Source organism: Balaenoptera physalus (assembly GCF_965194825.1).
Source record: "Balaenoptera physalus genome assembly, chromosome: 8".
NCBI lineage: Eukaryota > Metazoa > Chordata > Mammalia > Artiodactyla > Balaenopteridae > Balaenoptera > Balaenoptera physalus.
Window position 1 is genome coordinate 102,906,688 of NC_138887.1, and position 24,910 is coordinate 102,931,597.

Consider the following 24,910-nt stretch of genomic DNA (forward strand, 5'->3'; position numbering starts at 1 on the left):
AACTGCACCGGTGTTCCTGGGAATGGGACAACACAGGACACACAACACACCCAGCCGAGCTCCCTGCCCTGCATCGTACCCCGTGGGCACAGATAGGAAGGTGCGCCCAGAGCTGAGGACGGAGCTCCCGGCCTCTCGGTCTGATGAAGCCTCCAGGCAGGCTCGGGCTGCTGGGCAGGGGGTGGGCAGAGGCCGGTCACTCCCATTCTCCAGTGATGCGGGAGGATGTCCGTTCCGGCCTGAGCTCCAGCTTGCACTCAGCAGACCTGCAGAGGGCCCCCGGGGTGTGAAGAAGCCGGCCCTTCCCGGGGTAGGGGTCATCTAAATCCCGACGCTCCTCCCAGCAAGTGCAGAGAGCTGTCCGAAGGGCTCCTCCCACTTCCCTTAGGAGCCGAGGGCGAGGAGCTGAGCTGTCCCCACAGCAGCCACCAGTCTGGTCCAGATTCCCAAGCCCAGAAGCCCCGACCCTCCGCAGTGCTCCTACCGGCTCCTGGCTGCTGCAGAAAGAGCCCAGTGGCCAGCATCACTGCCAGGGTGTGAGCTGGCCTCGTGCCCCACTTCCGGACAGCCTGAAGCCAGGGGCTAGGGCCAGTTCCCCCAGAGAACCGCAGTCCAGATAACATCTCCTGAGCTGCGCTGGCCCTGCCCCGAGGGGCTTACCACTCAGCAGCCGGGGAGACACCCACACAGACTGTGGAACAGAACTGGGTTCCATCTAGGAAACCTGGGAAGGCTTCTCAGCAGAGAAGATACCTGAGGACGGATAGAGTTAACTCTCCAGCTCCCCGCCCCCGCCGGCCCAGGGGAATTCAAACCAGGTGGAGTCCCCTTCCTCTCTCAGCTTCCAAAGGGCAGAGATATCCAAACCGCACTCAGCAGGAGCCCCTCCTCTCCCTTTAAACCTAGATTCCTGAGGGAAAAGCAGATGCGTGGGGCTGCCTGTCCCCCTACCTCTGCGCCCTGCCTTCTCTAGGTCCAGGGCGACCCCCAGAGGACCCTCCTGGGCTCACCAAGCTCCGCTCCTCTGCCCCTCCCTGGGTGGCCACACCCTGCAGCTCTGGGCCAAGCTGCCACCTGGTGTCCCTCAGAGTCTTCGCTCATCCTTCCCAGCCCGTCCTCTCCTCCTTTTCTCAGCCTGCTTAAACCAGTCTCCTCCTGGTACCGCCCCACTATGTCTTGCTCACTCCTGCCTCAAAGCCAAGCCCAAGCAGCACCACACTAGGAACACCCACCATCCCCTAACCCCATCCCACAGAATGTTCTTTCCAGGCTCTGAAAGTTCACCTCCTCCCCGAAGCCCCCCTGCAGCTCACTGATCCCATCTGAAGAACCCCCATCACGCCCCCAGCTTATGATCTGTGTCTTCGCTACACCCTGGAATTCATTCCGCCTCGGCCACCCTAGGAAGGGTCTCCTACTCCACACTGACCCTTTTATTTTAAAATCCCTGTATAACCCCACCTCACCTCGCCCAGATCGCCCCTTCCCAAATCTTACCGCTTTCTCACACGTGCCTCCCTTTCCCCCATTGTGTGGCACTTAAGCTTCAGTTTTTATTACTACCTAGCAATTAATTGACACCCACAAACATTAGCAGAATCCTGATGCTGGGGGCACCTTAAACCGATCAAGTGCTCAACACATATGGCTTACTAATCATAATAGCTAGGATTTTCTGAGCTCTGACTATGAGTTGTGCACAATGGCAAACTCATTAATATGTTATCTCTCATTTTCAGAGCAGCCTGCAAGGTGGAGATTTGTTGTCATTTTTTACAGACTCAGAGAGGTTCACTCTCTGGTCTACAGTCATGCAGGTCTGTCTGATCCAAAGTTTGAGTGTTTTCCACCACCTCAAGCTGCCTTTCCCTTGCTTAGGATTCATCCATCAAATGACTCGATCAGACCCATAGAAGACAGAGTACTCAGTCAGCCTGTCCTTTCGAGCAAAAGCCCAGAAATGTTATAACAGTGAAACTAGAGGTCCCTCTGCCCTTTCTATCTTACAGATAAGGAAACAGGTTCAGAGGTGCGACTTGCCATATGGTTTGACCAAATGTATATCAAACCAAAAAGCACTGAAAAGGGGTCTAATGAGCTGTTGGCCCTGGTTTGAACGCTGCTGACGCTGTAGGCTGTGTGATCCACCTATATGAGAAAGTAAGCTCCCAGGGCCCCGTCGGGGGTAATTCCTTTGTTCCACTATAAACCTTGCTTAGAACTAAATCACAGGATTCCAGCAGTTTGGGGGTTCGTCATCCCAGATGACTGCAACCTACAGAAGGGCAGAGATGGAGCAGTCCTTACTGAGTCCCTACAGCAGAGTGTGAAATCTACCATAGCCACTAAACACCGAGCCTGTGCCCTTCAGCCTTTTCTGGCCACAATATATGCAAATAATTATAACAGTAATACTCCCTTGCCGGTTTACACTCTTCAAAGCACTTCCCTTTATCACAGCGTATTGTAATAGCATTTTAGAAACTGGGCACCTGGGCTCAGGTGACTTGCTGGTGGGGGCAGAAGCAGGGTTATGGTTCCTTTTTTCTTTACTGTATTTGTTTACTACATACCAAGCTCCTACCATGCGCCATGCCCCATGCTAGTCTTGAGGAGGGATTTTGGAAGACACGGGGTTTGGGGGCAGTACGCAGATGCCAGGGAAGACAGTCCCAGCCTTGAAGCCAGCAGGGAGATGGGCTTGGAGCTTTTCCCATGGGTGGCTCCGGAGTCTCTCCTCTTAGGACAGAACAGCAGGACTCCTGTCCCACAACCTCCACCCTCCTCCAAGCTCAGCCTTTTGAATCTCAGAAGCACTGGGAACTATAGCGCATCCCTGCTGACACAGCCCACCTCCCTTCTGGATGGTGCTCAGAGCCCAAATTGAAGTCTGCCCTCCAGGGAGCAGGGCTGAGGAGAGCGGCCACAGTCAGGCATCTTCTCAGCCCTGCAGGTTGTGCAAATCCGCGGTGGCTGCCATCCTCAGAGCTGTCCCGACCGTTCCTCACACTGCGACCCCTCCTCCAGGGGTGCACACCCTTCACCCACTGGCTGTGCCCATCCCTTTCAGACCAGGCTGTGAAGTAACAGGGCCGCCCACCGGAGGATGCCCAAACCTACTCACTCTCTGAGTGCCAGCCCCTTCCCATCAGCAAAGTTCCCTGTGACGCAGAGAAGAGACTGTACTGCCATCCCACCCCATCCTTCCCCTAAGACTTCAGTCCCAAACAGCAGCACCTACCAGGAGCAGGGTCCCTTCCCTGTCTGGGCTGTCACCACAGTCCTCCTGACCCTAGAGTGGAAACATCACTCTTTCTCCCTGCAGACACCTGCTCAGGTGGGCAAGAAAGAAATGCATCTCTCTCCTGGGGCTGAGACTCCAGCTGTTCCTAGGCGCTTTGGGACGCTACCTGTCCCCCCAGATTTTCACCTTTAAAAGAAATATGGGAGATGTTTCTAAGGCACAGCCCAAGCCTGTTTCATGAGAGAAGTTCTTGCTTCTACAAAGGGGCTGAAAGGGAATCTCACCTTCCTGGCCAGGCACTGAGAAGGGAGCTGTTCCTCTGGTGACATGGAGGCAGAGCCCCCACTCAGGTGAGTCTGGGATTGTGGATGACCCCCTTACTCCCTCCCCCTCTCCACCCGCTCCAGCACAGGCTCGGGTGAGCTAAGCCGGCACACAATGCTTGGAAAACCCTCTCTGCGAACGCGAAACACATAGCCACGAGGGCTGTTACTGGAGGCTTGTCACCTGCTTCGGGGACAAACACGGAGAAAAAGAGCGATCAGACCCTGGGGGTCCAGAAGAAGCGTGGAGCCTCGCGGTGCCCTAAGTCCCCGCTCTAGGACCGCAAACCCAATCAGCGCCCGCGCGCCCCTGTTTGCCCCAACACAATCCACGGCCACTCCACCCCAGTGGAGCCCCGGACGACCCACGCTCGGAGCCCGGCACCTGCGGCGTTCTCGGGGTGGGAAGGGGCTTGGATGGTGCAAGGTCAGGGCTCCGCGTGCGGCCCCAGCCAGTGGTGCGCGTAGGGGCTGCTCCCGGTCCCGCCACAAGGAGCGGCGGGTTTCCCAGCGGCGGGCCCGGCCGGGGGCGCATGGGCACGACGCGGGTCCCGGCGGAGCCCGAGCCACCACTCACCATCCTGGGAGAGCGACAGCGGCAGCAGCAGCAGAAACGCCGAGAGCACCAGCGCGGAGCGCATCGTGTCCTGGCCTCAGACCCGGAGCAGGTGGCTGCGGGCTTGGCGGAGGGTCCGGGCGGCCGGGCGGCAGGAGCGTGGGCGCCTCTCGGGGAGGCCTGGCGATGGCTAGGACGGCCGGGCGCTGACCCGAGACTCCCGAGTCGCGTTCCGCAGGCCCCTCCTCGTGGCCGCTGCGGCAGAGCCGGGCCGAGGCGCGGAGCCAGGCGGCAGAGGAGCGGCGGGCGGCTGCGTCGCGGGCGGCGTCTGCGCGGCTGCGGCCCTGCCGGCGGCTGCTGCGACTCCGGTCCCGTCCGCGCCGGCCCCCGCCCCCTCCCCTCCCCCAGGACCGCGCGGGCGGGGCGGCGGGGCCGGGCGGGGCGGTGCTGGGCGGAGAACAATGAGCAGAGGAGGAAACTCCGCCCTGGCGCGCGGCGGGCGGGGGAGCGCGGCGGGCGGCGGGCTCCGGGCTCCCGGCGGGCGGCCCCCGCGCGGGCGGGGGTGTGAGCGTGAGCGCCGGGAGGAGGGGTAGCCGGGGGGCTCCCGGCGCCGGACTGCCCCCTGCCCGCGGGGCCGCCCGCCCGGGAGCGCAGGTGTCGCCCGCGGTGCTTCTGAGGGGGTCTGGCGGGACCCCTCTCACTGCCGGGGTCCTCTTCGCCCAGATCCGGAGCTAGGAGGCCCCCAGGGCTGTGTGTTCGCTAAGGAGCATTCCAGGCCTCCCGGCTGCAGCGCGTTTTGCTGCAAAGCCTGAGAAGCACGTCTCCCACTTGCCAGGTGCAACTCACCTGCGGGCGGGCCTTCTGAGCAGGTCTGCGCCGTAGGGTCTGCACCCGGCAATCTGGACTAATTAGTGGCTTAACCTCTCTGAACCGACCTCACCTGTGAATGGAGGTGGTAGTTAAAAAAAAGACAAGACAAATTTTTGAGGGATTAATATGTGCCACTTTGTGTTCTAAGTGCTTTGCATATATTAATTCATTTACTCTCCGCAACAGCCATGTTTTCGGCTCCATTTTGCAGGCGGGGAACTGACTGAAAAAGAGGTTTAAGAAACTTGCTAGAGATCACATAACTGGTAACTGTCAGGCCTGCTTCTGAAAGTATCACGTTTGGAGACACTTGGCGCAGTGCCTGGCGTGTAGTAATTGCTCAGTAAGTATTAGCTGTTGTTCTGACTCTCTATCAAGAACAGCCATAAAGATTTAGGGCTTCGGGATCAAAACCGACTTGAGCTCAAAACCTAGCTGTGCTCATGTATTAGTTGTAAAACTCTGGGCAAGTGACTCCATGTACCTCAGCTCTTTCCGTCTGTGCAATAGGGATAACAACACCTACCTCAGAGGGTTGCTATGAGACTTAACTAAGATAAAATGCAGGACGAGCGCTTAGCACAGGACCAGGAACATAGAAAGTGTCCGGGAATGAAGCGGCCGGCGCTCCCAGTACTGGAAGGAGAAATTTGCCGACCTGAGATGGGGGTGGGAATTGAATTCCGTAAACCGAGGAAACCCGGTGAAAGAACAAAGAAGCAACCCTCTGTTTTTCGTTTTGTTTTGTTTTTCAAAAGCTGCTGGGAGGATGCAGATCCTGGAACCCCCTGCGGAGGAGGCGCACGGGTGGCGCCGGGGAAAGAGAAGCAGACCCAGAGGGGGGAGGGGGGATTAACTCTTGGGCGGGGGGCGCCAGGTTTGGCTCACGTGACTCCTGCGTTGATAATTTGGAGTCTTTCTGCCAGATGGGTCGAGGGGTGGGAGAAAGAAGGGGTGTCCCCAGGACTCAGCTCCATGTCAGAGGCCGTGGACTCCTTGAGCCCCTTAAGTGGGCTACACGCTGGCGCTGCCGGAAAGGCACAGCATCTTTGGAGCAGCGAAGGAAGCGCTGGTGCCCTGGCTGGGGTTCCGCGGCGGCAGGCTCAGGCTTGGGAATGGCTGACTTGCCTGTTTTCATCAGGAAGTTTCTGCAGGATCATTCTGGCCCCGTTTTCCGTGCCGCATATGGGAAAGACAGTGTGTTCCCTATAAATACTGTGGGATGTGTGTGTGTGTGACTATCTTTTATATTTTTTGGTACTGTTCTAAATATCCGTGCCAACAAGAGGGCTTGTTTCTCTTTCTGAAACCAAGCAATACGCTTTAAAAATTGGGATTTAAAAGTTTTTGTATTGTGTGCTCTCTGATTTCAAGTGTTTTGCACTCAATCAACTGCTCCAAAAATCTAGAAATGATCGTGTTAACTTTGCAAAGGGAGAGTGTATACTTCAAATTCACATGATTTGGGGTTGGTCCCATTACCAGATTGTGCAAAATTAAAATGAGGGCAGACATCCAAGCGTAGGAAAGGGGCAGCTCTTTGTAGCTGAAGACTTAGCAGAATCAGAGATGCCCTGGACCCTCCCCCGTAGCCAGCAGCACCCCATCATCCTCCCACCTGCTGCAGATGGAGCTTTCAGGAATGAGGCTGGCCAGGCTGAGAGATCACCTGTGGTCAGTGAGCAGAACTGCCCCAGGTACCTGTCCTGTGCCCTGGACCCCCTTTAACACAGCACTCCCACTAGCTAGTTCACTGGCCCAGAACACCTGAGTTTATAGTCAAAACTCATAGCACTTTGTAGATGCTAATCCATAATCCTTCTGAGATTTATTACATTTTGTTTATATGTATGCATGCATTAGCTCCCCTAGGAGACTTTCAACTTTTTTTTGCTTTAGACAATTATATTTAGTAACATATTATTTTGAAATAATTTTAGATTTACAGAGAGTTGCAAGAAGACTACGAGAGTCCCTGTATACTCTTTACATGGCTTCCTTTAAGGTTAGCATCTGAAGAAAACATGGCACAATGACCAAAAGTTTAAAAATTAACATCAATTCAATACTATTTACTAATTTAAGACCTCAATCAAATTTTGTAACCTTTTTTTCTCACGTACTTTTTCTGGCCCAGGAAGTCATCCAGGATCCACATTGCATCTAGTTTTCCTGTCCAATTTCTTCTACAGTTGATGACAGTTCCTCAGTCGCTGTCTTTTATGACATTGACAGATGCTTTCAACTTCTTAATGTGGGGTCTCTCTCATTCACCTACTTCCTCAGACCACCCGGAACAGCACGTCACATCATATAGATACAGATACAGACGTACATACTGAATGCAAACATGAATGCCAACTGGTAGGTATTACACAGGAATCTATGGCACAGGTTTAAAATCCATGGTTTTTCCCCTGGTCGCTGTCAGTCAAAGCGAGCAGTCATGATACTTGGCCTCACCTGCAATCTGGTGATGTTGCTGACTCATCCTTAAATGCAGGTGTGATAAAGTTCTCCTGATCCGCATCCTTAATAACTTTAATCTCCATCCACAACATCTACATCTAGGGGTGGGACAGAGCCTCCAAGCACCACATCCCCCAATAAAAAATAAAAGCCCACGTATCCATCCTGGGGCCACATCACTGTTCATAAGGTGCCAAGGATGCTCTTACTTTGGCTTTCTAATCTCTGACCTCTGAGTTCCTTGGGGGCCCAGGATGGCATTTCTTTCATCTTGGAATCTCAGTGCGCAGTACAGTGGTGCCCGCCCCCAAGAAGGTGCTCAATACCCAAAGGCTGAATAGATAAAGAAATGGTTGAATTTTATCTCCAAGGCTGGGCTTTATCTCTGACTGCCAAGCTTTGTGAGTCTATGAATATCAGCTGAGGTTCAAATTGGGCACCTCTCCCCAAAGTCATACACTTACCTATTATTATTCAACAGCATCTACTCTGACAGCATAGAATGCCAGGCCCTGTACACGGTGCTGAGAATGCAGAGGCGGATGATACAGCTTCCACCCTCTCAGGGGAGAAGCCACACCTGTACACAAACATAACTGAGGTGCAGTAGAGGCTGTAACAAGTGTCATGAGCAGGCACGGGGAGGCAGAGAGCAGGGCAGGCTCAGCTTCACCTGGGGAGGTCAGGGCTGGCTCCTGAGGAGGAAACAGGGTCTTGGAGAAGGAGTAGGACTTCACCGGGGGAAGAACAAAAGCAGAAACACTCTGGGCAGGTGGAGCAACATGTGAAAGTGAAGAGGGGACCTGAGAACTGTAGGCAGGTGTTTTGCCCTAAGTAGAGTGCAGGGTTTGCAGGCAGGGATGGAAGATGAGGCTGGAGAGGCGGGTGGGGTGAGATCCTTAGATCCTTATGACCAAAGGGTCATAAGCTGGAGGAGACAAGACCAGCTTTCCAGTGAGCAAGATCATTCTAGCTGCAGTGGACTGAAGGCTCGGGGGGCAGATGCGAGACTGGAGGTGAGCACGGTGCTTTGGGAGGCTAAGGCTCCTGTCCCTGAAGGGCCTGAGCTCAGACAATGGCGGTGGGAAGAAAGAGGAGGGGCTGTAAGCAGCTCCTTTGCCTCTTTTTTGTTTGTTCATCCCTATTTTCATTAGACCTTAACCATAAAGATGAGATCGTTAGGCAACATTTAACTAAGTTCCTGATTTCTGCTTTTCTAAACATACACAAGGCCTTACCTAACCTGTTGATTCCTTTCCTGGATTAGAAGGAATAAGAATGAAGAATTAAGTAGTTAAAGAATGACTGACTCTCTACCCCCAGCTTCCCCTTAGTAAATTTGCAGGTGGACCACGAGGGCAAGAGAACATCCAATTGCAGACGGATCACGTGAGCAAGACAGCGTCCCAAGGAAGATGGGGAGAAGTCAGCAGGCCTGCATGCAATGGAAAGATGACGGAGAATCTGACCTCCTGCCTTAATGATTAACTGAGATTGTTTCCCCTTTAAAAATTGTCATGGCTGAACAGAATCTTTGGAATTGGTCTCTGGATACAAGTCCAATTTCTCCCCAGATTGCCGGCTTTTCTGAATAAAGCATCTTTCTTCTCTGCGAAGCTTGCCCCTCGATTTATTGGCTGTTGTGCGTTCGGTTACAGGGCCTGATACAAGAGGTATTTGGGGGTCAGAATTGATAGCACTTAGTGACACACTGGATGTGGACGTGGTGTGTCATGTGGCGTGTGTGGTGTGTTGAGGGCGTGGAGCCACGGAAGGAGTCTAGGAGTCTAGGCTTCCCACTTGGGTTACCACGTGGATTATCTGAGTGCCAAGGTTGAATGTCACTAACTGAGATGGAGAACGTAGAAGCAAGTTTGGAAGTAGAAAATGATGAGTCCCACTTTGAACGTGTTGACTCTGAAGACCCACGGGGCATTCCGGGGCCAGGTCTAGAAGTTGTATCTGCGACACTGAAGCTCAGATCTGAGGTCAGGACAGGAAATAGAGATTGGAGAGCCGTCCATGTGCAGGCAGGGGTTGGAGCCATGGCAGAAGATGATTAGCCTGGGATGCTGAGCAGTGAGAAGAGGCTGGAGGCAGAGCCTTTCAACATTCACGGAAGGGGCTGAGGAAGTGGAGACGGGGACTGAGGAGCTGCCTAGGAGGTAACCAAGAGAGAAGGGCGCCATGGAAACGGAGGGTTTTAGTAAGAAGAAGGCGGTCTGGTGTCACCTGCTGCAAAAACTGAAATCTACTGATTGAATCTGGCAATGAGAGGGTCACTGGGAATTTCACCCAGAGTGATTTTAATGACGTGCAATACCTTGGGGGAGTCTATGGAGATGAGGAAAGAGAGGCATTGAGTGTGGGTGTGAAAGGAAAGAGGGAACACCTTGAAAGGTCAAGGGAAAGGTTTGTGTGTATTGGTTCATTGTAAAATTGGAGAGATGCCCATGAGTGCGAACGGAGAGAAGAAGCCGTCGAAAGGGAGAAGTTACAGGAGACGGGATGTGAAGCAGAGATGGAAGGACTGATCTCAGGCAAAGGAACTTCGTTGCTGAAGCTGGGGGATTGGGACACTCTCTGTCACAGCAGATGAGGAATGGCCTTGGAGTGAGTCAGCTGGAATTTGAATCTTTGTTCTGTGATTTAATAGCTGTGTGACCTTGGGCTTTTACTTAACCTCTCTGAGTCGGAGCCGCCTCCTCTATTAAACAAATAATAGCATGAATCTTGCAGAATCACCGTGAGAATGTGAGGGAGTGCATAATGCCTCACTGACACTCAATAAATGGAGGGTCATAGTCTTGTGTCCACGAAAGAACTGCTCCACTGCCCGCCTCTCCTGTGAGAAGCAGGGGCAACAGGACAATTACTCTGTACTTTTTCCTGTTGCTGCTCCTCAGCAGACATTTCCCCTCCCAGAAGCCCTCATTCTGGATCAGAAAAGCAGGTCGTGCCCCAGAACGGCAGGTTTTCCCACCATGGCTGCCTCCACGCAAGCCAGGGCTGGGGGTTACAAAATCAGGGTGTCTCTCCTCATCAAATGCAATGGAGCTGCTTGTACGAGGGCCCTCGAGACAGGGCTTAGCACTTAACCATGATCTTCGGGATTCCCAAACACCTCAGATTCAGAGACAGCCCGGGGCTCAGTGGATGGTCCAGATCATGGGCCCAACACCCTCATCGCATGGGAAGGAAACTGAGGCCTGGAGAGTTGAACTCACGTGTTCCCGCTCACACAGCTGGTAAACAGCATTGGTTCCAGATCCTGTCTAGAACTCCAGCCACTGTTCTAACATATCCCATGGCCTGGGCATGAAGTATCCACACTCACGCAGCTGGGTCAAAAAGCCACAGGTCCCACGGCAGGAACAAAAGGTGATGTGCCCTGGAGATGGGGCTGGGGGAGGGAGATAACAATCAATTCCTAATTAAGTTGAAATAAAAGAAGCCCACGGCATGGGTTTTGGCTCAGTCTTCCTGATCCGTGTGCCCAATCTGCTTTCCAGTCTCATCTCCCACTTAACCCCTAACCATCCTTCCCCCTCCTGCTAATTCCTCTGCTCGGTGCAATAAAACAGCACGCAGTTAACTTCTTCTACCTGGAGGCCGACCAGGGCCAGAATGTGTGCTTGAGTAGGATTGCATGGAGCTTTGCCTGTATTCTGGGCATGTGCTAAACACTACTTTCCTCACATGATTTAATCCTCACACAATGCGGAGAGGTAAATATATTACCGTTAATCCATTTTGCAGATGAGGAAATAAACACCTTATTTCCCTGCATCCATCTGAAGGTAGATGTCGCTTTTTTCACGTCCCTCCTCTCAGGATGTTGACCTGTGTGTGTCTAATTTCCCCCGTAAGCCCCGAGCTCCTTGAGGAAGGAGCTGTGTCTAGTTCTGCTTTGTACCCTTGGCAGTCCCTGGTTCAGCATCTTGTCTCCTCCCTCCTCTCCTGCCTTCCCTCCACCTGCCACCAGAGTGTTATCCTTGGAATCAGATGTGATAGATCCTGTCCCTCACCTGTTCAAGCTCTTGTCTGCTTTCCTGTTGCCCAAATTCCTAAACCCAGCATTCAAGGCTTCCAAATTCTGGCCCCAACTAACCTTTTCATCTTCTCCCACCGAGAGGGAGAAGGCTCTTTAGATTCAACTGTGACACTCACTGTCATGCTCAAGTCTTTGCCTTTGCTTCTCCTTGTGCCTGGATTAACCTACTTTCCACCTGTCAGTGTTTGAAGGCTCAGATTTGGTGCAGGCTATTCAGATCTGTTCCCCACCTCTCAGGTCATAATCACTTCCTCCTCTTTGTTCCCCTGGCCTAGAGTTAGTACCTTAATTCGCTGTCTAATTTCACATGTTATTTGTTAGTTATATACACATACACCATGAGTTCTTTCTTTGAGGGCAAGAACCTCACTTTATTTGTGTGTCAATTCTATACTCAGCATGGCTGAAGTTGGCTTTTGATAACAAAAACAATGTGAGTAATATCTAGAGTTTGTTGATCCTTACCACATGTGCTAGCACTGAGCTAGGGGTTTTACATGCACAGCCTCATTTAGTCTTTTCAGCAACCTCGTGAGGTGCCATTATGTATCCCATTTTATTGATAAGGAAACGGAGGCGTTCATGGAAACTAAGTAACTGGCCTAAAATCACACAGATATTAAGTAGTGGAGTCAGGATTCAAATCCATCAGCCTGACTCCTAAAATCATCACACTATTCAGAGAGTGAATAAATACGTGAATGAATAGTGATATTTATTGCACTATAATTTTGCCTGTTGTGTCTCATAAACATTGTTAAGATGAAATATCTGTCCCTAGGAGCAATCTAAAACATACAATGCAGATGTAGCAGGCAACTAGTGTTTTTCTCAATTCAGGAAATGATTGGTTCACCACGCGACCCCTCCTACACTTGTCAAAACCCACACTCCCTGTACCCCCAGAAAGCCTGTCCAATTCAAATAAAAATTGGCATGGATTTAGCCTTACAGTTTTCAGTTACTGAAACCTCATTATACAATACACATGAGCCGTAGACCACGCCCTGCATTTAAGTTAAACACGTGCAAGAACTTTTCATTTAATCACCAGATTCTTCACGTCTCTGGGCTGCTTGCTCCATCTACAAAAGTCAGAATTGCTGTACCACCCACAGTGTTTTTATACCACTGCTCCCCAACTCTCTCTTTCTCATTCCGAAGGATCTTCTAAACTGCTTTAACTGGTTGGTATTTGTTAAAGGTTTTTATTCACTCTTCCTGGTAGCTTGATTCATAAAACCCAGGTTTATCCAACCCCATTATTACTTCTGCTCTTGGGGGACACACTCCATTTACAGGGACGTAGGTCTAGGGGAAAGGTATCTAGCCCAGGTGTCCTTCTTCCTTGCTAAAGAGGCGACTAAGACTACAGGGACAGGGTTGGAGACCTGCAAAGATAAACAAGCTGGCCAGATATGGACGAACGGCGGGGCTGGGATGTAGCTCTGGAGGTTCCCATGACCTCATCAACCTCTGAAGCATTGTTCTCCCCCTGTTGCCAGAGCATTCTGATAACACTTACACACTCAGAGTGCACAGCCGGGGTTGTAGGGTCTGCCCCGTGCAGCAGGGAGACAGTGCAAACCCCTCTGCTCAAATTGGAAAGAATCCTGACAATCATTTATTCGGAGGCTTGAATAACATCCCAGATTCAGAGAATCCTAGAGTTTAAAGAGGGCTCTCCTGACTCCTCTTCCTTCATAGCAGGGGTGCTTCGTGCACTTCTAGATTTATGTCTCTGTGTGCAGTTCTGGGCTCCCCAGCTGCACTCTCTGTGATCACTCTTACATCCCAGCGCCTAGCACGGTGCCTGGCCACAGTAGGTACTCAATAAAGACTGGTTGGATAAATGAATCAAATTCCAGAGATAATTTTAAAACAAAAATTGTATTTCTATTCTTTGTTTTATCATCAACTAGCTCATGATATCAGGAAACTCTCTGATCAGGAAGTGTTAGTTTCCTTATCTGCAAAATGGGAGGAAAATATCAGCCCTAACTCCTTTTCAGAGTTGCTTCGAAACTCTGGAGGCAAAAGTTGTTGCAGTTTGAAAAATACAAACCTTTGTAGCTATTTCTCATTAAAATACAAACCTCTTTGTAGCTATTTCTCATTATTATTATTTAATCAGTCTCTCCTGGACTTTGCACAGGTTGATGTGGCAAATCATTTTAACTCCAGGAATGAACACTCCATGTTATATCATGGAGCGCCTCAAGATTGTTTTAAACCTTTGAACCCTTGGGGGACAGTTTATAGATGCACTTTCTGTGCTGTTTTTAGCAGAGCCCTGGGTCCAACCCCTAGACCCAGAGACAGTGACGGATGTAGGAGGGTGTGAGGGCCAAGACCCAGAGGTTCGTCCCTCTGTCTCAAGGTAGGACTGTACCTAGTTGCTTCTGAATGAAGCAGCTTTCTCCCCTCCCTTTCATAGGGAGTCCCGGGAGAGTGAATTTCACAGCTTCCCTCTCCTCTCAGGAAGGCTCTCACAGTCGCTGTGTCCAAGGAGTCCTGGCCTCTGAGCTGTATCTAGGCTGTGAGCTTACTGGGTAAAATAGTTCAGACTCTTCAGAGGAAAGCCTGGGCCCAAGGTTAGTCAGAACATCTCCCTGGGGTCCACCTTTCACAAAAATCATACCCTTTCACCTTCTGATGACTAAGGGTGCCTTTCTATAGCAATCACCTCGTGCAGCATCAAAAGACTGCATTGTCTCTGCAGCTGTTGAGTGCTGTCTTCCAACTGTTACTGAACACACAGACCTAGGCTCCTAGGCTTCCCCCTTCTGCCCAGTGCCCCACATGCCCAAGCCCCAGGCCTCAACACTGAGGACCACCCCCAAGCTCAGTCTCCTCATTTCCCTCCAGTAACCCATCAGCGTTTCCCTCTCCACTTTTGAAACCAAAAATCCCCCCAAGGCAGCGAGGTTTTCCTTGGGAACTATAAGACACTGAACACATGGGGACTCCTCTGGCCACTGGGAATCAGCGAGCCTGGAACTGCCCAGATTTCTAACCCGGGACTCAGTCCTTGAAGATGTCTTCTTCCTGCACCAGGTAAACTCAGTAATTATAATTATATAGCTAAGGTTTGCTGAGCACTTACTTTGTGCCAGGCCGTGTTTGAAGTACTTTGCAAGCAGCCTCTAATTTAATGTTTTGCAACAAACCTGTGAGGAAGGAACTATTTTCTTCCTATTTTATATTTAAGAAAACAACATTAATAACTTGCCCAGAGGCAGACAGCTAGTAAGTGGCAGGGCTTGGCTTCAAAACCCCGAGCAGTCAACTGCACGTGCTCTTAACCATTCTGCTCAGCTAGTGGGAAGAGATGCGCCCCTCCAGTGAAAGCTGTTTCTACCGGACCATCCTCTATTCTTCAAGGCTCAGCTCAAAAGCGCCCCATCTATGAAGTCTGTGTTCTGAGTTTTTCTCCCCTGTGGCACTTTATTCGTACCATCGTTGGGCTTTTGCCAAACTATGATAAATGGTGGCACCTGAGTCCGTCCCACCTACGCCCGCACCTCTGCCCTTGCTTTAGAGGGAGGATGTCACCTTATATCCATTGCCGCCTCCCCATCTCCTAGAAGAGCCTCCACTAATGTTCACTGATTGAAACAATGATGAACACTAAGGTGGTGGCGTCTGTCTGAAGAAATTCTGGGGACCAGGGCGAGAAGCACACTTAGTTGGGTTCTTGGAGGGTAAAGAATGAGTGAAAGTGGTAATCCTAGACTTTTAGAAGTTTACGATATAACTGGGAAATCCTCTGTGCACCCTTAACATATGGCTTTATGAAGAGACACATCAGCAAGGGCAAAAAATGCATATCTAGGGACTTCCCTGGTGGTCCAGTGGTTAAGACTCCGCGCTCCCAATGCAGGGGGCCTGGGTTCGATCTCTGGTCAGGGAACTAGATCCCTCATGCATGCCGCAACTAAAGATCCCGCCCGCAGCAACAAAGATCCCACACGCGGCAACGAATATCCTGCATGCCGCAACTGAGACCCGGGGCAGCCAAATAAATAAATAAATATATATATTTTTAATGCATATCTAGCTATCGATTCTGGACATAGATGAACTTAAAACATTTTTTGGAATGGGTAACAATTCACATGATTCAAAAAGTCTAAATGGAATATAGTGACTACTCCCCTCACCCAGTACCCCAGCCACTCATACTCCTCCCCACAGGCCACCAATGTTATTCCTTTCTTTTTTATTTTTCCAGAGATATCTTACGCAAGAAAAAAATAACATGTTTTCGCTATAATATATATTACATATATGTGTATATGCGTTAAGTATATATTAGCTGTACAAATATATTAGCTATATATATATATCATAGGTAAATTATGTAATATATGCCTAATATGTATTATATATATTTTTTTATGGATTGACTTTGCCCGGGATATTCAATAATATAGCAGGCCATAAATTAAAATCCAACATTTACTAAGCCCACTATGTGATAGGAACTGGACCTCAAGATGAACATAATGGAAACCTTGAATCCTGCTCAAAAAGAGCTCCCACTTGGTCTAGGGTTGAGATGCATCCTATTTCACTTAATCCAGCCTGCACCCAGAGACAGGCTGGGGTGGGGAGTGAGGGATAGGGAGGTAAAGGGAGCAGGTGGGGTGGACTTAAGTTTTAAAAGAGAATTCATCACTTTTCTCTACTTTCTGTCCCTGGAAACTAACCATAAAGTGAGTCATTGTGAAGCAGATCACATTTTCTCCATAAAAATAATGCTGCAGTTGGAGGTTACGTTCTGAAATAAAGACTTGGCCTCAAAAGACACAGATATGACTGGAGATGTCATAAGAGCAAGGAACCGTAAACCTTTATCATCACTTAAAACAATAACATTATGCTCCAAAGCGTTTTACAAATGTACGTAAATGTACCGATCGTATCGATTACACAAAGGGTCCCAGTGAACCATAAAATGTACAGGCAGCACATAAAAAACACAGCATTGCCACCTCATAAGTTTTCCCTAGGACATATATTGTGTATGATAAGCACTAATTAAAAGATTAATTAACAATATTTCTTTCTGCCCCTCATAGAATTTTTTTAAAAAGGCTTTTTGAGAATAATTTGAAGATATTCTGAGATAATCATTTGGAGGCATTTTTTTGATTTAATAATATAATAAATTTTGAGATGACTTTTAGGCATCCAGAGCTCATTGAACACTCATCCAAGAAAGTTTGAACCATTGCCTAATGCTCCCAATACATTTTCTTTGATGGGGACAGAGATGTTCAAAATCACTCCCTTGACCTTAACCTTGCCTTTAAAATGGCAGCAGCTCATCCAGACAGCAAAAATTTTTGAGCCACAAACTTTGTGCTAGATACTGAGGATTAAAAAGAAAAAGGGATAAGACATGACGTCTACCTGGAAGAACTCATAATGGACTGGCCAGCTATTATTAACATTAGCAGCTACCTTTTTGAAGGTTTATTATGTGCCATGGCAAGCCTTAGATACCCATTAGCTCATTTAATCTTCGTGTTAGAAGGAAGATTCTTTTCTTTTTTTTAAAATAAATTTATTTATTTTATTTATTTATTTTTGGCTGCATTGGGTCTTTGCTGCTGCGCGCGGGCTTTCTCTAGTTGCAGCGAGCGGGGGCTACTCTTTGTTGCAGTGCACGGGCTTCTCATTTCAGTGGCTTCTCTTGTTGTGGAGCACGGGCTCTAGGCACGTGGACTTCAGTAGTTGTGGCACACGGGCTCAGCTGCTCCGTGGCATGTGGGATCTTCCCAGACCAGGGCTCGAACCCGTGTGCCCTGCATTGGCAGGTGGATTCTTAACCACTGCGCCACCAGGGAAGCCCCAGAAGTTCTTTTTTTAATGTGTTTTAGAGAGGAGGAAACAGTTTAAACTTAACCCAGGTGCTATAGGTTGAATTGTGTTCTCCAAAAAGATATGTTGAAGTCCTAATCCCCAGTATCTGAGAATGCAACCTTATTAGGAAATAGGGTCATTGCAGATGTAGGTAAGTTAAAATGAGTTCACACTGGAATAGGTGGGCCCTTAATCCCATATGGCTGGTATACTTTTAAGAAGAGGAGAGAGAGAGGAGAGCACCAGGTGAAGATAGACACACAGGGAGAAGACTGCAGGTGAAGACGGAGGCAGAGATTGGAGTCATGTGTCTACCAGCCAAGGAAGGCCAAGGCCACCAGCCATCACCAGAAGCTACTTGAGAGGCATGGACAGGTTTTCCCCAGAGTCCCCAGAAAGAATCAGCATTGCCAACACCCTGATTTCAGACTTCCGGCCTCCAGAACTGTGAGACAAGAAATAAAAATAAGCCATCCAGTTTGTGGTCCTCTGTTAGAGCAGCCCTAGGAAATGAATACCCCACATCACACAGCAGGTGCGGTGGAACCTGGCTGGGTCTGCCTCCTGAGCCCACTCTCTCAGCATCCGGCAGAGGGGACAAAGCTCCTCGGAGGACAGGGAAGAGCGGTCACCTCGGCCTGCAGGCGGGAGTCTGGGAAAGCTACTCAGAGGAAGGAAATTTTGAGCGGGATCTCATCGGTTGAGGAGGAGTTTTCCAGGGCCTGAAGGGTGGGGTGGAAGGGCGTGCTGGGCAGAAGGATCCGCAGGTGAGAGGTGAGAAGTGGCTGCACGTGAGGGAGTTGGGGTGATGACGGAAGGTTTGTGTTGCTGGTAGAGGTGGTGGCAGCTTTTGCTCTAAAAAGGAAGGATTCCTTGTAAAGTGAGGACTGAGTCCCCATTTCTTTCCTTCCACCTCTCCTACCTCCTTCGTGTAGTGGAGGCAGAGGTCCATTCCCAGTGCCTGCTCCAGCCCCACTGGCCTTCTTTCCCAGCCTTGCTCTTCTGCCCTGGGAGCCTCTGCCCTCACCATCTCCTTGGCTGACCCCTCTGGTCCCCAGGTCTCCACCCTGAAGATACTCAGAGGCACCACCCTCTGCCCCCTGGAGTTTCCTCATTGTGCAGCTCAGGTTTTCTTCAACCATCTCATTATCATTTGTATGCTCTGTGTTTTCTACCTCCCCCCACCCTGCCCCGCCCAACTTAAACTTAAGCTCTGTGTGAGCAGAGACCCCATCTGGCCTGTCCCCAGAATAAAGGGCTGGGTCTGGGACTTAGGAATGGCTTCTATAAAGATTTGTCAAATGAACATAGGAAGAACTCTCTAGCAGTGAAAGCAATTTAAAAGATCATATGGATGGCCCCAGGAGGACCTATCTATCACAGTAGGGATTCAACAGAGGCACTACAGGTGGGTCTGCAGGCATGGAAGGCAGTTAGACTAAAGCCCTAGAGACTCTGAGCCTGGCTTTGCCGGTAGTCAGACTGTGTCTCCACTAGGACCCAGGTCTAATAAAGAGAGGCCTTTACCTGCGTCCTCCTGAGAGTCCAGGAGCCTCCTGGCAGGAAACTGGTCCTAAGGAAGGATAGAATCATGCACATCTCTCAGGTTCTAGAACAACAGGCCAAGGCCAGAGAGAAGTTTCAATTCTGAGGCCAGCAAATATCTGTTTCCAAGGCTATGCTGTGGCCCAGCTCCCATACAGAGGGGGCTGAATCACAAAGAAAATAAAGGCAGAAAGAGACATAGGCACCGAGAGAGCAGGAAACATCAGTGGGCCAGGCTGCGATGGCCAGAGGCTCCATCGGGGCAGAGAACAGCACGGTCGGCGGCAGCATCAACAGCGTGGAGCAGCGGCCATCCCGGCAGGAACCTGGAGGGCCACCGTGTAGCCTGGGAAGTTAAGCCGGTGTGGGCGTGACCTGCCCGGAACATGAGGGCCCTCTCCTAACTAGCACAAAGGTGCCATCTGGGCCGGCACCAGGGCAGGTGGTAAGGACGTCGGGCGGCCAGACTGGAGAGCTGTGTTCTTACATGGCAGGCTCCCTAGTTATAGACTGGGACTCCAGGAGGGTGGGTCCTGGGAGCAGGGAGCCAGGAAAATACTGGCCCATTTATAGTCTCTGTGGCCCATTTTTACCCCTGGACCCGTTGTGTCTGAGAAAACAGAGTAGCGGATGTTCCTTAGATTATTAAATTATCCTGCATTCACCTTCAGTGTCGCAGGAACTTCCTGACACTTCCTTGCTGTGCTGTCAGAACACTTCACACTTCAGTAGTGAGCCAGAAAGAAAGTCGATAGAACTAGAGTTGGGAGGGATTTCTCACTGACTTGGTAAGATGGACAGCTTGCCTGTCCCTTCCGGTTCCCCGGGGGGAGGAGAAGAGGCTGGTTGAGTGAGTCTCTACCTGCCAGGAACCGTGTTCTATTTGGAGATGTAAGGCACAAAGAACACACACACACACACACCCCCAAGACTGAACGAATGCATCAGAGTTCAGACAGCTGCCTTCACTTGCATTGATGGGGTTGGGGGTGGTGGTGCAGGCAAAGGGAGGTCTTTTAGCTGGTGACTAAGCTCAGGGCACAAGAATCCTAATCTTCTTGTTTAGAGAGAGATGTGACATTAAAGGGCACTTCTGGAGAAAATGATTATAGAGTGTCCGCTCCTTCTGTGACAGGCACGGTGTTAGATGTAGACGCTTCATATAAATGAAGTCACTTAATTCCTACATCAGATAAGGACCCTGATGCCTAAAGAGGTGGCCTGCACTGTTCCATAGCTAGCAGGACCAAAGCAGGGGCAGTAAGGGGTACAGTAGACAGACCCACAGGGACACGTGTCATGGGTACCATTTTTTTTTTTTTCATCACTGAATCCTCAGGGCCTACCTCAGAGCCCAGAGCATGGTAGATGTTCAATAAGTATCTGTGGAATTAATGAAAACAAGACAACCCGCCAGAATATTATGGTTTGTGTTGTAAGAGCATCTCCACGTGCTCAGCTCACCTCGATCCTCACGTATACCTTGTGAGGAGGGCCGGGAGCAGGTATTCTCCCCGCTGCTGTTGCATCGGTAGGGGTGGTGGTGTTATTGTTACCATTCTCCTTTGGCAGAGGACAGAACTGACAGGGAGATCAGAGAGTTTAATTTTCCCTGTGAAGGGAAGAGTTCAAGGTCCTGCCCATGTCTTCTGATCTTCTGATCCCAAAGCCCGGGTTCTTCCCAGCGTACCCTGAGGGCAAAGAAATGTGCTGAATCCACCAGAAACTGCCTTATTCTAGTGGGGAAGCTCTTGTCTTCTTTGGGACATGTGCTCACCCCCTCCCGCCTCCTCCTCACCTCCCCCTCTACTCAAAGATAACTGTCTTCCCCCCTTGGAAGAAGGTGACCCCCAACGCCAACTCTCACCATCCCTGTAGCCCTTCCACCAGAAAGTTTGGATACACTGGGGAAAGCCCCGGGCTTCCAAATTAATCCTGCAAAATCACTCAGCTGCAGCTGGTCTCAGTTAATCTGCCACATGCAGGCGATACCACCTCAGGACTGGAGGGCTGACTAAGTGAAATGTAGTATGGAAAAGTGCTCTGTACATTTTGAAGTCTATGCAACTGTTAATTATTATCATTTTTAGAGCTCTGCCTCCCTAGAGGTTCTCTGCGTGGCCTCTAGAAATGTCCAGATTTTCCAAATCTCACTCTGAGGAGGGGCAAAATCTAATTAGTGCCTCATGCCTTTCCTTCTGGGGGAGTGACGGGATGGGGTCCACATAAGAGGAAGAAGGAGGCCATGAGGAAGAGAGGGGACACTCTGTTTTGTAGGAAGCAGGAGGAGTAGGATTTTGTCAAACAAACATGCAGGCCAGGCCAGGCCAGTTTGCCCCCCACACCTTAGCTCAGAAATAAACTTGGATGAGGCAGACTTTTATTCTAGGTGAATTTTGAGTAGAAGGGGAGGTTATCTGGTTCAACAAGAATTTATTGAACTTCTGCTATGTTCCCTGAAGGCACCATAGGAATACACAGAAAGGCACAGAAGTACCTCACTGTTCCAGGTTTCACCTTTCTGATAACGTCATCCCTCTGGAATAGTCAAGGAAGGAAAAAAAAGTCACTGATTATCAGAAATATGTCATAAAGTACACATATGCATTTGTATATTTACTCTGAGCCTCTTAATTCTTCATTTACACATAGCTCTAGCAGATTAAGAAGTCATGAACTTGAAAGGGAAAGAGTTGCTGCTACCGGTGGGTCTGTAAACAGTGGTCTAAAATTAGCCTTTAGGCTACCTTTTTTTTTTTTTTTTTGGCCCCCCCGCGCAGGATGTCGGATCTTAGTTCCCCAACCAGGGATCGAACCCACGCCCCCTGCAGTGGAAGCGTGGAGTCTTAACCACTGGACCGCCAGGGAAGTCTCCCCCTTTTTTTTTCAAACAAGGTAGACCAGAAAGAAATCTACCAAAAATGGTGACGAGAACTCAAAGTCAGCTCTGATTTCCTGTGTGGGATAAACGGCCTTATGTACCTCAGTAACTTTTGTATTGACATCACTGTATGACCACATGGTACAAAACAAATGGAACCACAGAGCATGAGAATTAAGATGAACACTCGGTGTCATCAGGCCAACCTCCGAGAGCCAGAGAGGTGAAGGAACTTGCTTAAGGTTGCACAGCTAGCCAGGCAGGGTGAGGAATGGCACCCAGCTCTCCTAGTGCTACCTGGCCCGGGGTCCTTTCTACTGCTCACACAGGGTTCCTAACCAAGACCCCGAGTTCCCAAGAAAAACTCAAATTCTGTTCCAAGTCTTCTGAAGCACCAGGAGTGCGTGATTCCTTTTAGAAAGAATTCCATCTTAAACGATGACCATGAAGAAAAGGTCGGGAGCTTATGGAGGTCCCCTGGGGAACCGATGCCCACAGACACACGGCCAGCTGTCTGGAGAGGAGTCTAATCCCGATGAAGCTGACAGGAAAGGTTTCCCTGTGGGGAGAAGGAAGGGTCCCTTCCTTCTAGGAGCCCACACTGACTTGGAGGGTCGGGCCGGGCAGAACTGACTCACGATCAGCGAAGGCAGCCCAGGCAGGAGAGCCAGAGTGTGGTGCCGACAGGCGGGCTAATGGACGGGCAGACTCCTGATCCCCTGAAACGGATCCCCTGGGATCCTCCTGATCCCAGCGGAGGCTGTGCAGCGTCTCCTCAGGCAGATAAATGCCAGCCAGGCTTATTACCGGGAGTGTACGGCCACGTTGTTTTAACTCGACGATCCTGCCCCTGTTGGTGGGCATGCTGCCAGTCTGCATTCCCACATCCTGCTGCCGACTCGGGGCCCACCCGTTTCTATATCGAGACGCTCCTCTCCATAAATAAAGAACAGGAGTCAGGCACAAAAGAAAGGCCGTTTCAAGCGCCGGGAAGGCTGTCACATGGGCCAACAAAGGGCAGGAAATGCTGGGCGGTGGCCCCGTGTCCGTCCCCAGGCCCAGCTCACCTGGCTGGGCCGTAGGGCCTTTGTGCGAAAAATGTCAGGCCCAAGTCCCGAACTTCCTGCCATTTGTCAGGCTGTGCCGTGACCTGGAGTTCACCGAAATGCTTGCTGCTCCCAACAATACACACATGCATCCTTTGGAAAAATTCTCTCTCTCTCCCCTCGAGGCCGCAGTGGCTTTTTATGGAAATGGCTGGGGTGGGAGTGGGAGGGTCCCGGGCTGAGAAATGGAAAGTTTCGGTTGTATTTCTCTCTTGAAGAAGCCCAGCTCGGACAGGGCAGGGAGAGGTCAGGATCCCAGGCCTGTGAGGCCAGAGGTTCTGGGGTCTCACCCCAGCACTGCTCCTGACCAGCTTGGAACCATGAGGCCATTGGGTGGGTGACTGTTTCTGTGACCTATTTGTTTTTTCTCCTATCCAGCATCCCACCTGCCTCCCCTGAGGTTCCAGGATTTTACTGCCCAAGAATGGGATGCAACCAGTGTCAACAATACCTGGCTGCCTAGAGAGGAGCAAAAATTCAGGCACTGTGTCTGAGACAGAGCTGAGGGCGTGGGGTCACCACTGCCCGGCCAGCCATGTCCCTGGCTCCCAGGCTGGATCTTGTGAGAGGAGACTCACGGAGGCTTCTCCAGGCAACAACGAAGCAAAGACATCAACCCCTCACTCCACCCACTTGCGTTGTGCTCACCTGGCGAGGGGCTGTAGACGGGGCTCCCAAACACTGGAACGGACATTGGTAAAGTAGTCACCCGTCCCCTGTGAACTGAAGAAAAAGAAACAATGGATTTTTCAGCTTGCTAAATTTCTTCCTTTGAAAGGACTGTCCTTTCATTCTGAGATTATTTCTGAAATGAAGAAGAAAAATGCGGTGAATTTTTCCATACTGCTAGGATTGTCCTTTATTCTGGAATGGCGTTCTTCCTACTTTCCTAGTGCTACTTTGTGAGTGTTAAAATGTGCTTTTGTTTATGACATCACGGTGATTAAAAGACATTTTTATCTGATGAAACAAAAAGCTGACAATCCTGTGCTAGCCCTCCAAACAGAAACAAAAAAACCACCACCTGCAGCTTGTCATGTTCGCAAGTCTATGAGCCATGGTCTAGGGCACATGCAAGGAGCAGGAGACTGGGCATTGCCTTCAAGGAGCCCGCGACTTGGTGGAGGGTTACAGGCCTGTAGTGGCGATGCCCTGCAAGATCTCAAGGGATTCTGTGCAGAGGTTTGGGGCAGATGTTACTTGTGCTGTTAGAGCTCAGAGGGGAGACCGGTCAGCGAAAGCCTTGTTTGAGGTAAGGGCTCAATTAACATTGGCTGAATAAATGAATGACTGGAAAGCACTGAAGAGGACTTAGCAAAAATGGGACTGGGAGGGTCTTGCCGAGGGGGAGGAGATACGGAAGGGTGTTGCTGGTCAGCAGGTCAGCTCGGGTAGAGGCATGGAGGCCCAAAAGAGCCTGTGTGTGAGGGGGCTGAGAGGGGGCTGGCCTCCTCTCAGGAGCAGAGACAACCCTAACCGGAGTAGTGGCCTGTGATGTTAGGTAAGTGGAGGTGTACCTTGGGCCAGACAAATATGTTTAGATTTGAGGCAGCCATTACTAGGGAGCCATGGAAGGCTCTTGAGCAGGGCAGTGCCAGGGTGAAATGTTAATTGAAGACTGTTAGTCTGGCAGCTGCGTGGAGGGGGCTTGGGATCCAGAACCCAGGGCAGCTGTCCGAGGACTCCAGCCTGCAGGACAGCGGGCCGGGGCTTGGGCTGTGGTGCTGGTGAGGCACGCCACCAGGATGGGAAGGGTGCTGGACTGTGCCTGAGATTTTAATCCAGGAGTCTCGGAAAGTTTTGACATGGCTGAGTGGATGGAAATGTGGCGGAGATGGGAGGTTTGGAATTAGGCAGAGGATGAGCTTGGCTTTGGGTCTGCCAATTCTGAACAGATGACTGGGGTTACAAGTACAAGGGTCCAGCTGCCCGGGGCTGGGGTGAGAGAACCAGGGAGCAGCAGACCACCCCCTCCCCCGGGGGGAGGGAGA

The 24,910-nt window shown here is 50.5% G+C and overlaps 1 protein-coding gene and 2 long non-coding RNA genes across 4 annotated transcripts in view; 1 reads left to right on the forward strand and 2 right to left on the reverse strand.

The window, feature by feature from the left end:
- PODXL (podocalyxin like) overlaps positions 1-4,478 on the reverse strand; it is a 43,366-nt gene extending 38,888 nt beyond the window's left edge. Inside the window, exon 1 of one of the 2 annotated variants that reach the window (XM_082473038.1) lies at positions 4,145-4,478. In XM_082473038.1, coding sequence (XP_082329164.1) covers positions 4,145-4,208 — 64 coding nt within the window. In that variant the 5' untranslated portion in view covers positions 4,209-4,478. Of the gene's footprint in view, positions 1-1,010; positions 1,117-4,144 lie in introns of those variants that run through there. The other variant, XM_082473037.1, reaches the window with a different exon arrangement.
- A 214-nt stretch (positions 4,479-4,692) lies between these two features.
- Positions 4,693-8,769, forward strand: LOC309666076. Its single transcript, XR_014266872.1, has 2 exons — positions 4,693-5,336; positions 6,934-8,769. It is a non-coding gene; the product is annotated as an uncharacterized lncRNA (long non-coding RNA).
- An 8,314-nt stretch (positions 8,770-17,083) lies between these two features.
- On the reverse strand, positions 17,084-24,904 carry LOC309666099. The gene is made up of 2 exons (XR_014266896.1): positions 22,452-24,904; positions 17,084-21,470 (listed from the first exon to the last, which is right to left on the reverse strand). It is a non-coding gene; the product is annotated as an uncharacterized lncRNA (long non-coding RNA).
- Between the last annotated feature and the right edge of the window lie 6 nt (positions 24,905-24,910).